Raw genomic sequence first — 14,198 nt, 5'->3', positions numbered from 1 at the left:
GCTCCCTGAGAGATAACAAGCGGATCCAAAGAGTGTATAAATCGGAGCGTACTTTTTGCCTCGCGTGTGCTTGGCTGGAGGCTTCTCCCTTCAGAACCTGCGTTTCGTACGAAAGCAACTCGACCTCCACCTTGTCCAGCCAGGCGCACAGCCCCTCGTGCGTGGAGTGCAGCCGCCTCGCGAGCTGCAGTGCCTGCTCCAGGGTCTTGGCGACGTCCGTGCTCAGTTTAGTGATGTCTTGGTACCTCGCTTTAATGGCTTCCAATTTATCTTGAATTATTAAAACTTCATCACCTAGAATTTCAAAGGCATGTCATATCTCATGAAAGGGGAAGAAGAGTTCTTCAGCTAAAGAAGTTCTGACCCAAGAAAAGCCCCTTCCTAGGTTTGAATTTTTCTGAGGATATCTGGCGAATGTAAACAGCTCTGAAAATGCAAATATAAAAACTATAAAGGGCTATGTGGAAAGCACCACCTTTGCAACTATCTGTATGGTCTTTCCATTTTCAAGCATCGGGGTTAAAAACTGCCTGGGTTTGCATACTGAGTTTGTTACTTATTACCTTGCACAAGATACCTCACCTCTCTCTGTGCCCCTGGTTACTTAGCATTACGAATAGAACCTACTTCATAAAGTTGTGATAAAAATTCAGTGAGTTTGTATTTGCAAAATGTTTAGAATAGTGCCTGCCACATATATACATTTATATATGTATAATCTATGCATGTGTGTGTGTGTTAAAAATAATAAACTCACCTGCACTATTCCAATAGATCCTCACCTGCCTCTATTTAATTTTCAGAGACACAGAGAAATTGTGTCCTGGGCTTCAGAGTCCAAGTGCAAGGCTCTCGATACTGTATCAAATTCTTCCCATTCATAATGAATGGTACCTGTCCCCCACCACACACATGTGCTGAATTGTATATAAACACAATGAGACATTCCTACAGCCAAAGGAATTACTAAAACAAGGTAATATCTGTCTTCTTGGTGAGTTCAAGCACAGAGAAATGAAGCCTGGCTATAGTCACACTATGTGTCACTGAATGCCACCTATCTTAAAATTTTAAAAAACTGTCTACAACCTATGTGTTCATCTAGAACAACTGCCTTCCACAAGTGGAAAACTAATGTCACTCTGCCATGGGATTCTCTGACCAATGCTTGGTGTTATGAGTAATACACAAAACTTCGATTAAAAACTCAGTGAGATCATGAGAAAAACAATGAAATCATAGTCCAAAACCCCCTCGGTCGGCCTTCAAAGCATTCCCCGGATGAAGTCTTGGAGTGGCCCCAAAATTCCAGCGTGCTCTGTGTTTTTCCCCCATCTCTAAAATATTTTGAAAGCAACACAAAATGCTCATGTCATGAGGATTTGATTTGAAAGGTATCTCACCTGTTGTTCGTTTAAGTAGTTCTAAACCATTTAGTAAGGCCTGATCTACATTTTGTTTTCTGAGTAGGATGTCCTCTTGCAGAACCTAAAACACAGGTACCATTTTTATGCGGGGGAAAAAAATAAATTTAAATAAGCATTGGCATTATCAGTTAATCTTATTTGAGGAAACACCTTTTCAAATATTCCTCACTGTTCTCATGTTTACCCATCTTTTTTCCACCACTGTGCCCATGTCTCAGTTCACCTATCATAATTTACTCCCCTCTTCAGAAAATGGGCGATGTGGAGACACTGGAGTACTGGTTAATTATGGGTCTTTGTATACAAAGATGAAATAACAAAATGAAAGGTCAGCAATCCAGCTATTGGATAAATTACATCTCTTCTTACATGTGACTTCACTAAAAGTAATTGAATACAACACTACTTACTATATATAAAATAGATAAACAACAAGGACCTACAGTACAGCACAGGGAACTCTGCTCAGTACTTTGTAATAACCTATATGGGAAAAGAATCTGAAAAAGTGTATATATATATACACACATATATATACATAAACATATATATATGTGTATGTGGTGTGTGTGTGTGTATATATATATATATATATATATATATGTATATATATATGTATATATATATATATACTGAATCCCTATGCTGTACACCTGAAACTAACACAACATTGTAAATCAACTATACTTCCATTAAAAAAAAGTCACTGTATACATAGGCAATGTCTTCTTTGAGTACAGCAACTCACCTAAATCATAGTGAACATAAAATAATACAGAAATAAGGAAGACTGAGAAAATGAGGACAACTGAAATAAAAAAAATGAAATAAAATAAATCGAAATACCCGCAGCTCAGCCTGCTGTGTCCACAGCCCCTCAGGGCTGGAATCCTGGACCGAGAGTCTCCTCAGCTTGTCATGCACTTCACTCAGCCAGTTCATCAGCTCCACTTCATCTTCCCCAAAAATCTTAGCATTACACAGAGCCTGCTGGAGAAGCTCAGACCTGCCGTGGCTTTTCTCTTGAATCTCAATGTACCACACTTGAGAGGAGTCTAATTTACTCTGCACCATATCTTTATCCTCCCTGGAGCTCAAAACCTTTAAGGACTGGCCAATGCTAACGGCCTGGTGTAAATGTTTATTATGATGGTTGATGTCATCTTCTAAGGCCTAAATAAAGTTTAAAAAAGGAAACAAAAAGAATGGACAAATAAAAATGACAACATAAATTGAACAAAAAGATGACACATGAAATGGGTCTTAAGGTTGCACTGATGCATCACACAACAGTACAAAACTCAAATGCATGTCCTAAAACCACAAAGGGCATGGAAAACTGGATCTCACTAACGTTGTGATGGGAACCTTACTTTGTGCTGTGCAATTTGTTCCTCCAGCTTGGACGCTTGGGTTCCAATGGGTTCGCTATTCGCCAGCCTCTTTTCTGTGGTTGTCAGCCACTCATTCAGTGGTTCTAAGGTTTCGTGAAACTGCTGTGCTACCACTGAGATACCTTCCAACTGACGATTCCTGAAAACGTGCCAAGAGGAAGGTCATTCAGGGATGGGAAACGTGGGAAACTGTCAACAGAAATCTTCACTCGTGCTCCTGCGTTCCACTCCAAACAGTTTTTGTAGAAAACATCTAACGTTAAAATTAAAATCTCTCACACAGAGAGGACACGTTAAAATAGTTCTCCTATTCTCCATGCTTCCACTGCCAGGGGCCGGGGTTCGATCCCTGGTCGGGGAACTAAGATCCCACAAGCCACGTGACGTGGCCAAAAAAAAAAAAAAATGAAATATCTATGAAAAACTTTAAAAAATAGTTCTCCTATTAAATAAAAGTAAAGCTGAACAACACATCAACCTCAGGTGCCTGAATCCTGTGAAAGTCTTAAGTAACCTGGTTGTAATACTTACAATAATAATAGGTATAATCATACTAATGTTATAAATAGTAGCCATGATAATGATAATAATAGGTAATACTTACTGAACATATATTCTGTGTTTTATATCACAGTTAACTTCAATCGGAGCATCAGTTACTGAGATTGCTTTAATCAAATGGTCAAAATTAGATTTAAATTTTGAAGAATAACTATAGCATCCCCTGTGCTGGAATTACTAGTGAGTCCTCCTTTAAAAAGGACACTGTCAGGTACATTTCCCCGAGGCAAGAGTTAATATTTTATGGACTAAAATATCATGAAAGAGGAGAAATATTCCTTAGACTTTCACTTGTAACAGAGCTTGAATGCTTTTAGAAAACCCATTGTTTCCTCCCTTAAAAAGGTACCACATAAGCTAAAACCTACTTGTACTGTCCTCGGTTTTTATCTACGGCAAGTGCTTGTGCTGGTCGGTATACAGAGGACCTGATTCCGTATCCAATCCTGTGAATTATTTCTGCTGGGACCAAGAGCTGCTGTCTTAACCTGTTATCATGTTTAATTCTTAGAGAATTACATGATTTGAGAAATGAGCTTTCTATGGGGACAAAGGGAATTATAGACAACTGGTACATGCTACCGAACATAATTTCTATACCTTCATATCACAAATTACATATGCATATATTTTTAAAACCTTCAGTTGAAATACATTTGATCTTTTTAAAAAAAATGAATAAAATTACTACATTATTTTTGACTTCTGGACTATCACTATTTATGACTCTTTTTTTAAAATTCTAATATCCAATCACCTAGAATCACTGGAAAGAACTATTTTGCAACTAGGTTTAATTGACTATGATTTAAATTGTAACAGAATCTATTAGTCTTTGTGTGAATCATAGCATCACCACCATCCCTCCACTTAATACCGTTGTGAGGAAGGTTTAGGAAAAAAAGGACAGTAATGGGAGTAAAGCAGAGATCTAGACTTTCATTTATTAAAAAAAAGTACTGAGAGTCTCTCCCATGGCAGTAATTCTGGGGCATTACACAGAAGGAATAATCTACTGACACACATTAAAGAATAACATGAAACTTCCAGCCTCCTTCAGAGTCCCTTATTCAATGGTCCTAGAATGATAACTCCTTCTACTCCGTAATTCAAGATTGGACAAACCCTTCTCTGCACCATCTTAGTTCCAAAGAAGGTAGGAATGTATGGAGATGCTCAGTCTCTTCAGTGGGTCATCTATTTCCAACCCAGCCAGTGTACACTTCAATGTAGCTACAACTTGACATTGGTCAATGTGGTGCCAGTGAAGAGAATGAAGAAAGAACTATATTCAATATCCTATGATAAACCATAATGGAAAAGAATATTTTAAAAAAGAATGTATACGTATGTATAACTGAGTCACTTTGCTGTACAGCAGAAATTCATCAACTATATTTCAATTAAAAAAATTAAAAAGTAAAGAAAACAAAGTGTAATGAAGCCCCGGTGGAGCCACGCTCCAGCTTCCAGCCCTGGTAAACGTCACAGTGCCCTCCACCTGCCTCACTTCCCAGATAACTCCCACTCCTCCTTTAAAACAGAGCTTAGCTGTCACTTTCCTGCCCCAGGCCAGGTTCCTCCTGTTCTCTGCTTCCACAGCACCCCGTGCCCAGGTTTCACTTTGAACCATCACATTTGTCATTAGTCTTCAATGGCTACGAAACCCTGCTAGGCTGTCCCTTGTCTGAGGGCAGGGATGATCTGACCAGCGCACCCCTGCGGAAGGCCCAGCTCTGCCTGATGCACGGTAGGCAGGCGATAACTACATTATAAATGAATAAACGAATGACCTCCCAAGGGAAATACTCAAGAGTTGGGATAGATTTGGAGACTACAGGACATCCCCATCGGGGGAATAAGGACAGAGGTGCCATAGCCCTTGCCCTCCATGTTCACATACATGATAAACACAGGAAAATAACAATTTGAAGAAAAGTATTACCAAAATACAAGAAATCAGTATGAAAGCCATTGCTGCTCTTTCCAAAGACTGGAAGCATTTACCTTGTTTCAGCCTTATTAAGCAAGGCCGCCCATCTGCTATCCAAGAGACTCAGTTGTTTCAAAATCTTCACTTTATCCGCAGGTTCTGCTGTGGCGGCAATTTTTTCTCCTTCCCGTTTGATCACCTCCACAGTAGATTTGCGGTCATCCAACAATCTCTGGAGAAGCTTAAGACAAAATAGTAAATTTTTAAAAAAATAAATAAAAAGAAAGGAAACAAAACGGTAATTTTATCAACATATGAAAAACATACACAAAGTACTTTGGATATGTAACAAAAATAACTTTGTGTGGATTCACATACAAAAGGACCTGAGAAGTAGGATTTTTTCAAAAAAACTCATTTTGTTTAACGATTCATTACTATTGTGTCAAACATTGTGGTGGCAGCTTTTCACACTAAATAAAACAAATATTGATAAGGCCACTGAACCATTCGTTATTAACTTGTTAATATAAAGTAATGGAGTAGAATGTGCCGCTTAGGATAACCCCTCTGCACTGATAGCGCAAAATCCCAATTATTATAATGAAATGGGAATGCCCTAAACAATCAACAGTGATCTGTCCCGTTGAGATAGAAAAGGTCACTATAAATCATCACTGTTTTCAAAACCTTTTCCCTTGTTAAACAATCCACCGCAGAAGGGAAGTTGAAAGTCAGACCAAGTTCACAAGCTAGTGAGGCTACAACTAGAGGCTCTTGGTTGCTTTTAGGGGGTAAGATAGCTCCTAAAATTCTTTACAAGGATGAAAACTAAAAAGAGCCTTTAAATATCATTTCCACAATGAACCGAGGGGGAAACATGTCAGAAATCCCCAAAGCTGGCTAAAGAAGACTAATATTTCAGGATTGAGCTGTGGAAAAAAATTCAATTTAATGCTTCATTTTGAGAAGCCTGGAAGGGAGTGTTTGACATAGGTAGCCAGAAATCAGGATTCCCTTCCTCCAATGAATCAAAACAAGTATTTCAGGAATAAGTGCAAACCCCAGGCCCTGTGTGAAGAGCAGTGAGGAAGGCACAGGTGTACAGAATGCTGAGTACCGCACTGCTTCCTTAACCTGACCCTGACGGATGCCTAAGGACCAAAGGCACAGACAGTCACCCAGAAGTAACAAGCTGGAAGGGTATTTTCTCACTGTCACTTTGGGATCAAGGCCACCACAGCAGGAAGGGAGGGGAACAGGGCCAAAGAGAAGGGGAAGAGATGCCCTCTCTTGACACAGGTCAGAGTCATCATAAATATCAAAGTACAACAGATGGTTTAGGCAGTAAAGAGAACAATTAAGTGGATTACTTTCGGTACACTTTAACGAACAGCTTCTAGCAATTAAGAAAGCAAAATCAATAGACAGGTTTTGTTGGCTGAGCATAGTTCATTAACTCTGGGCAAATAATAAATGTTTAAATTAAATCGTGAATGGTAGCAATTATATTATTATATTTAACACCAGATTATATTATATATTTATTACATTATATAAATTATACATATATATTATTTTATTATCTATTATTATATATTACCATATTTTTTCAAAAATCAAACAAATGCAATGTGTTTCCTGTTATATTTCTTTAATCCATACCTGTAAATCTATTTCTAATAAGTTAATTTCCCAAGACACTAAAGTCTTTGAAGAATTTTTAGAGAGAGTAGTACTAGATGTCAAAACCCAATTAAGCCTCATAATCCAGTCTCTTCTTTTTAAAGGTCCCGTCTTTTTAAAGAGAAGCCTTATCAGTGTGCTGTGTGCCAGGCGCCACCCCCCCCATGTGTCATTTCAAGTCATGGCTGACAAATCAATACTGGACAGGTCACTAAATGCTTCCTCATGACCACAAAAATTGTACATGTGGCCCAAGTAGTCACCATCCCTCTAAGAAGTGTCTTTCCAACTGGGTCCTGTATTTGCAGAATCAAAAGACACAGCAGCATGGTTCTCAGCATATGTGAATCAACTCTCTGCCATGTCAGTACAGGCTGAACCATAACAAACTGCCCATACTGACTCTATAAAATAGGCAATTGCATGTGCATCAACCTAATACACAGGAGAACAACGATATTTCTGTTCGAAGTCACCTTTTCGGTAAGTGATGTCTTCAAACTCAACTACACTATTATTTAAAATTGTACACACATACCCCTCCACTCAGCACTTACTGTCCCCCACCCTCGTGCTCTGTCTCTTGCTAATAACTCTTATCTCCCATCCCAGTGTTATTTATCAATGGCTAATGTAACACCATTTACGTGGTTACTTTGTTTACTGTCTCTCTCTCCCTGTTCCTCCCTTCCCACTAAACCTTAAACTCCATGAGGAACGTCTATGGTTTGTATTCAATGATATATCTCCAGCACCTGGAACGATGGCTGACCTGTGGCAGATGGTCCACAAATATTTGTTGAATGACTAACAAAACAATGTCTAGAGCATTGATTACCAGTTAACGAAGATATCCTATTAACACAAATAAAGAGAGTCACCAAGGTAAACTTTTACTGTCATTGTTAAGATTTAACATGAAACAGTATGAAAGCTCTGCTAACTTACCTTCTGCTCTTGTATCTGGGCCTTCACCACCTTGAACTCAGCCGATGGGGGCTTCTGATTGGCCACAAGCTCCTCGGTGTCCACCATCCAGCTGAGTAGGGACTCCAGGGCGTCCTGGAACCTCCCGCAGTGCAGCAGGGCCTCCTGCAGCTGGGCTGCTCGCTGGGCCACCTGCACAGCACCAGGGATCCCCAGTTATCTACTGTGTTCAGGAAAAATGAAATTTGCCCACCAGCCGACACTTTCCATGCTCATCTTCCCATCTGGTCACAAATTTTCTTTTCCTTCTCACTTAAAATTCACCCAAAGCATTGCTAGTGGGCAGGATACAGATGGAAAGGAGACAAACTCAAACTTAGCAAGTAAGCCAAGGAGATAAGGTTGCCATCTCAACCAGTCAGTGCAAAAGGGGAAGCCTTTGAGATTTTGGAAGTATCCAATACATTTATGATTAGCAATGAATGGTTCAAATATTTTAAGGTTACTGAAAGAAACAGTGCCTTATTCATTTTTATCATTATCCCTGGGATTCATTCTTTATTTCCTACTGTTGAATATTTTTTTAAAGACTAAGATTTAAACAACAATATTATTGTGGAGAGAATCAGAATTACGTTCTGCTAGGCAAAATAACTATGAAGTATCCAATTAAATTCTGCTAGATCCAAGCTCTATAGAGTCCTTTCTTGACAAGCCAGGGCCTTTGTCGCCCAGTAAATGGAGTCTCTGTGTCCTGCATAGAGATATCCTATTGCCCCCTCAAAGGTCTTTTCTTTTTGGGCTGAAAAAGTAGTTGGCAAGATATTTTAAGCTCCATGGAAAGTATTCACACCTGACACTGCATCCCAGTTGTATTTGAGGAGTGCTGCGGTATGAATCAAACTCTAAAGAAGGATAAATGTCATTCTGAGATACAGCCACTGCTTAAGATTTCAACGCAAGGAAAACTCCAAGAACAATCCCCCACCACTACCACCCCTAGATGAGCACTGCCATCCCGAAACCCTTTTCTGATCATTTCTGTCACATAAAGAGCTGCCACTGTGCATCAGCATCACCTTCTTAAGACATCAGAGCATTATTTTCCAGTGTTTTCCATCATGGGCATTTAGAAAAAGGTGGGATCTACATCTTATCAGTAAAATGGTATTTGGACTTAATGATCTATAGCGAGATGCAAACCCTTAGTCCAGGGCAAACAGACACACAGCTGTACTGTGTGACCTATTACACAGTGTGGAGTGAGTTGCTGACATCTGAAAATTAGGTTTCACATAAAAAGTGAGAGTTCCAAGTTCTTTGCAAAATAAGTAAACGATCTGGCAACAGGGAGCCCAGATCCCTATGGGACACTGATTATGGAGCCAAATAGCCCCTGTGCCCTTAGAGGTGCGTGTGCTCCCACCAGCCCAGGGTCAGGATCCTGGCCACCTGCCGTCACAGCTGTGCGGCCGGGTCCCTAACCTCAAAGGGGGCGGTGGGTGGGGGAGGTCCTTCCTGCATCTGTGCTGCCCAGCAAGCCCCAGGGGCATCTAGGGTGGGCTATCAGTTCATGGAGACGTCAAGAAACAGGCAGGTTTAGGGAAGCTTGGCTACTAGAAATACGACTGGTGGTCACAGCAAATGCTGGAGAAGAACAATCCACAGAAATGACAACGAAGGGGGTGGCAACGTCACCTTCTTGTTGAGGGTCTTCCATCGCGCACTGGCATTGTCCAGGTCCCGCTCCAAGGCCTGGGTGCTGGTGCCCTTAGCGGCACTCTGAACGAGGCCTTGACCCAGCCAGTTCACATCCTGCTGTTTAACCTGCAAGGGTTCAATCTCTTCTTTTTGGAACACCTGCATTGGAAAGAATAATTATATGAATTATAGTACCTAACAGCCACCAAATATAAACATCTGTCCAATCATCAGGTATAGATTATTAGAAATAAAGATCATTTTTGTTGCCTAGTCATGTGTTATAGCTGCTTTACGAATAATAATGAGAAAGTAAACTAAATATAAATTCACAATGTTATCAAAACCACTCAGGTCAGAAAGAGAACGATAAATACCATATGATATCACTTACATGTGGAATCTAAAATATGACACAAATGAACTTATCTACGAAGCAGAAACAGACTCACAGACATGGAGAACAGACTTGTGGGACTTCCCTGGTGGCGCAGTGGTTAAGAATCCACCTGCCAATGCAGGGGACACAGGTTCGATCCCTGGTCCGGGAAGATCCCACATGCCGTGGAGCAACTAAGCCCGTGCGCCATAACTACTGAGCCTGCGCTCTAGAGCCCACAAGCCACAACTACTGAAGCCCATGTGCCTAGAGCCCATGCTCCGCAACAAGAGAAGCCACCGCAATGAGAAGCTCGTGAACCGCAACAAAGAGTAGCTCCCCCTCGCCGCAACTAGAGAAAGCCCGCGCGCAGCAACGAAGACCCAATGCAACCAAAAATTAATTAATTAATTAATTTAAAAAAGAGAGCGAGAACAGACTTGTGGTTGCCAAGGTGGGGGGAGGGATGCACTGGGAGTTTAGAGTTAGTAGATGCAAACTATTACGTATAGGATGGATAAACGAGTTCCCTTACTGTAGAGCACAGGGAACTGTATTCAATATCCTGTGATAAACCATGATAGAAAAGAACAGAAAAAAGAATGTATGTATATGTATAACTGAGTCACTTTGCTGTACAGGAGAAATTAACACAACATTGTAAGTCAACTATACTTCAATTTAAAAAAAAAAAGAAGGTACAGAAAATGCTAAGGAGCAAAATGATAACAAGGGCCCAAGATGAGCCTTCCTGGCAAGAATCCTTATAGGCCCTTCCGAGGATGCCTGCTGCTAACTGGCAAATGACATTTCAGACTCAAATTGGAAATGGGGGTCACTGACAAGAAGATGACGTGAGCCAGAGGGGCAAATACAGGGTAAGGAACAGAAAAAAGAGGTAGATGGGCACTGCAATAGTGTGGAGCCCTACACGTCTAGCCCCTCAACGTCTGTGAAGATGCTGACGGGCTTGCAGGATGCACCGAGGCCTCACCCCACGGATCTGATCACACAGGGCCGGCACAGCAACCCTGGTCACCCTTGGATCACTGCCTACACTGTCGGCAGTCTTCCAGCACTCTCCCTGCCGACTCTCCATCCCACCCAACTTATAGGCCCCGCTGCTTGTAACTGGCAAAAGATCTAATTAATGTATTACGGTAAAATGCAAGTCCCACGAAAGCACAAATTTCTCTTTTCCTTATAGTCGTTCTATACCCTGGACCTACCACAGTACCTAGCTTGTAATATGGACCTGTTAATGATTTGCCAAATGAATATCAGCATAGAAAATTTTATTTATATCTTGGGGTATATGATGATAACTCCTCAATAGATAATACTGGGGGGGGTACATCAACTCTTTCACAGATAATACAAATGTTTTTAATATAGGGCTTGAAGGATGCTAGGAAGGCAAATAAATTAATTTAACTAAGGAAGGGAAGCTTCAGCTAGAGATTAAGGTAAGACAAGGTTTGGGACACTGAGTCATTATACTACAGGCCACTATATAAGTATATCAACAGTCCAAGTGAATGAACAGTTAAACAGAATACATGAAAACAATAAAAGCAAATATCAAAATAGGACTTAAGAAAAAATTACAGGCACAGTATGGAAAATAATTTTGAAAGATGTAGAGGCTGCCAGAGACAAACTCCACCGACTCTGGAGCAAGCCCAGAACACAGGATACTTCTGTGTTATAGTATGAATGAGTAAACTAAAGAACAGCAAACAAATAAATGATCATCTCTTCTAAAAGTCCCCTCTTAGCAAAAAGCCCAAACTTCTTCCACAGAAAATCCAGACAGTTTCCACACTGGCTAATTCTTTCTATATAACAATACTCAGTATAAAAAGTCAACTACACATAAACAAAGAATTATAAGAATTCCCCAAATCATTGGGAAAAAATTACCATACATCTTTCATGATTTTTTAAAAAGGCATTAATTTACCTAATAAGTCAATAGAAACTTACAGGAAGGTAGTGAAAACAGAATTTGGTGCTATGATCCTACTTCTTTTCTATACCACTTTCCAAGTTACTATTTCTAGGAACTAATAGCTGTAGATATGTTTTACTACTTACCAAAAAAAAAGAGGGGGGAGGGAAACTGCTACATTTTTAATTCCAGGAAATTGTCTGGTACATAAGGATTCAGGGAAAAGTTTTATTCTCCCTCACAGCTAATTTTCAGGGCAAAACAAAACAAAACAAAACAAAAACCTAATAAAAACGTTCCAGTAAATTGCCTTAACCCCTGGACTTGGTTTTAAAGAAATGAATTTCAGGGTTGCCTATCAGCGTAGTTCTGGGTGAGTCTGTGGTAATTTTCTCAAGTGCTAACAAAAATACACTAAGGGTTAAAAAAAGATAACTACTAAAGAATCTATATACTCCTAAGAGTTTAATTACCTTCTACAAATAAACTGCAAAATACTTTACAGTAAAAAAAAAAAAAGTACTCTGCTAAGCTTTCAAACTAGGATGCCATTTAATGCAACCTCATGGAAAGGGCATCCCTGATTAGAGCAATTATTTCATAGACTGATAGTGTCCAAATTCCTTATCTCCAAGTAACAAAATACCTAGGAAGAGAGACTCTCCCCCCAGTCTAACCCATGAGTACACAAACACAAGAGAAGCTTAAAATAAAATAAAATTACCTCTGAGGCAAAGTTTACCAGAAGAGCTTAGGAAAAGGACCAAAATAGCTGAACTTCAATCTAAGTGGGAAGAAAAAAATTACAGGCTTGACAACCAACCTCTCCCTATTACAAGGCAGTACGCTTTACTTGCTTACCTCACTCACCACTTACCAAAAGTGAGGGGCTATACAAGTGAGGGGCAAAATACAGCACAATTACCTCTCTCCCCCATGCAGAGCTACTGAGAGAACATTTTCAGCACGTGTAAAAAGTCCTCAATTTGAGGAGAGCACTTCTCAGACCACAACAATACTGTGTTGGTACCTTCCTGACTGAGCCCATTGGAGCTTAATAAATCCAATATAACTGCCCTTAAATGGCAGGGTCTTAAACCACAATTTGTGGAAAAGCCTAAGCCTAACATAAATTCACAGTGGAGGCATTCAAATGAAAGGGATCAGCCACCATCTCTACAACCAGGAGCAGGACCCCAAACAGCTGGGGATAATCACGCTCCTCAAAAACAGTCCCTAATTAATTTGTTGTTATGATCAACTTATCAATATCTGTCATCTGGTAGGGTACTAGCCAAACCCCTCCCAAAGACAAGACCGGATTGACCATGATTGGAAACACCAGTGGCCACTTGACAACACTACCACAGACCTTGGGCATCACAGAGTTTCCCATTTCCGTTAATTACCTGAACTGAGTGAAAGCCATTACAGACAGGGTCCAAGGTTCCTGCCCGGGCCCTTGTTTTTCGGGCAGCAGCTTTCTTTCTTACTGCTCTGAATTTTGGGGAGCATTGCATAGGGATCGCCTCCATCTCCTGGGCCGAAAGGGGAGCCTCCATGTCCTCTTGAGATGCTACGTTGGATTCTTCCAAATCGTATTGTGTCAATAATGTCAGGTTTTCTACTAAACTTGCGCTACCCCCATCTACATCATTTCCCCCCAGATCTGTGTGAGGGAGAGCCAAATCCTCAGGAGAACCTCCCATAAATTCCCTACTTCGTGCTGTGCTTTGTAATTCTCCTGGTCCATATGTTTTTCCTCCTTCTCCGGGGTTAGAAATACACTTGTTTTCTCCCTCTCTTGGCAAAATGAATGGGTCAGCCTTAAGAGTGCTCTTTTTGACATCATTCTGCAGGCAGCAGTTTTCACCAAGGATTTCCCTTTGACCGTTGACACGTTTTGTTTCCTCTGGTGGAGAAACATCATGTAAAATCGTTTTGAAGTTGTCATCAAGGTGGGCGCTTCTGCATGAAAGCAAGGGGATTTTCTGTTCGCTGATGGAATTAACAGAAAAAAAGGGTCTATATTGCTCTGCTATGTGAATATCTTCAGCAGAAGACAAGCTTCTAATTCGGGACGGGTCTCCAGGTAAAATGCCCTGTTTTTCTTCCCTCTCGGCTGGAGGACTGCATAACCCAGAGTCATCCTCCTCCGACGTGAGAGAATTACTACCCCCTCTGCACTTGCCAGCCTTGGTAACAGCATCTGACAGATCAGGAGGTTCAACAAAAGAGC

At 40.6% G+C, this 14,198-nt stretch overlaps 1 protein-coding gene across 19 annotated transcripts in view; it reads right to left on the bottom strand.

The window, feature by feature from the left end:
* The window catches only part of DST (dystonin), a 502,757-nt gene that overhangs the window by 72,617 nt on the left and 415,942 nt on the right, over positions 1–14,198 (bottom strand). For all 19 annotated transcript variants that reach the window (XM_082347108.1, XM_082347103.1, XM_082347107.1 and 16 more), the window contains 7 exons: positions 9,627–9,788; positions 7,950–8,120; positions 5,390–5,556; positions 2,801–2,960; positions 2,274–2,600; positions 1,404–1,488; positions 53–294 (listed from right to left, as the gene is read on the bottom strand). In XM_082347108.1, coding sequence (XP_082203234.1) covers positions 53–294; positions 1,404–1,488; positions 2,274–2,600; positions 2,801–2,960; positions 5,390–5,556; positions 7,950–8,120; positions 9,627–9,788 — 1,314 coding nt within the window. The remainder of the gene's footprint in view (positions 1–52; positions 295–1,403; positions 1,489–2,273; positions 2,601–2,800; positions 2,961–5,389; positions 5,557–7,949; positions 8,121–9,626; positions 9,789–14,198) is intronic.

The sequence above is a fragment of the Balaenoptera borealis genome, assembly GCF_965194805.1.
Source record: "Balaenoptera borealis genome assembly, chromosome: 12".
NCBI lineage: Eukaryota > Metazoa > Chordata > Mammalia > Artiodactyla > Balaenopteridae > Balaenoptera > Balaenoptera borealis.
Note: the sequence above shows the minus strand (reverse complement) of the source record. Positions and strands in the feature narration are given on the sequence as shown.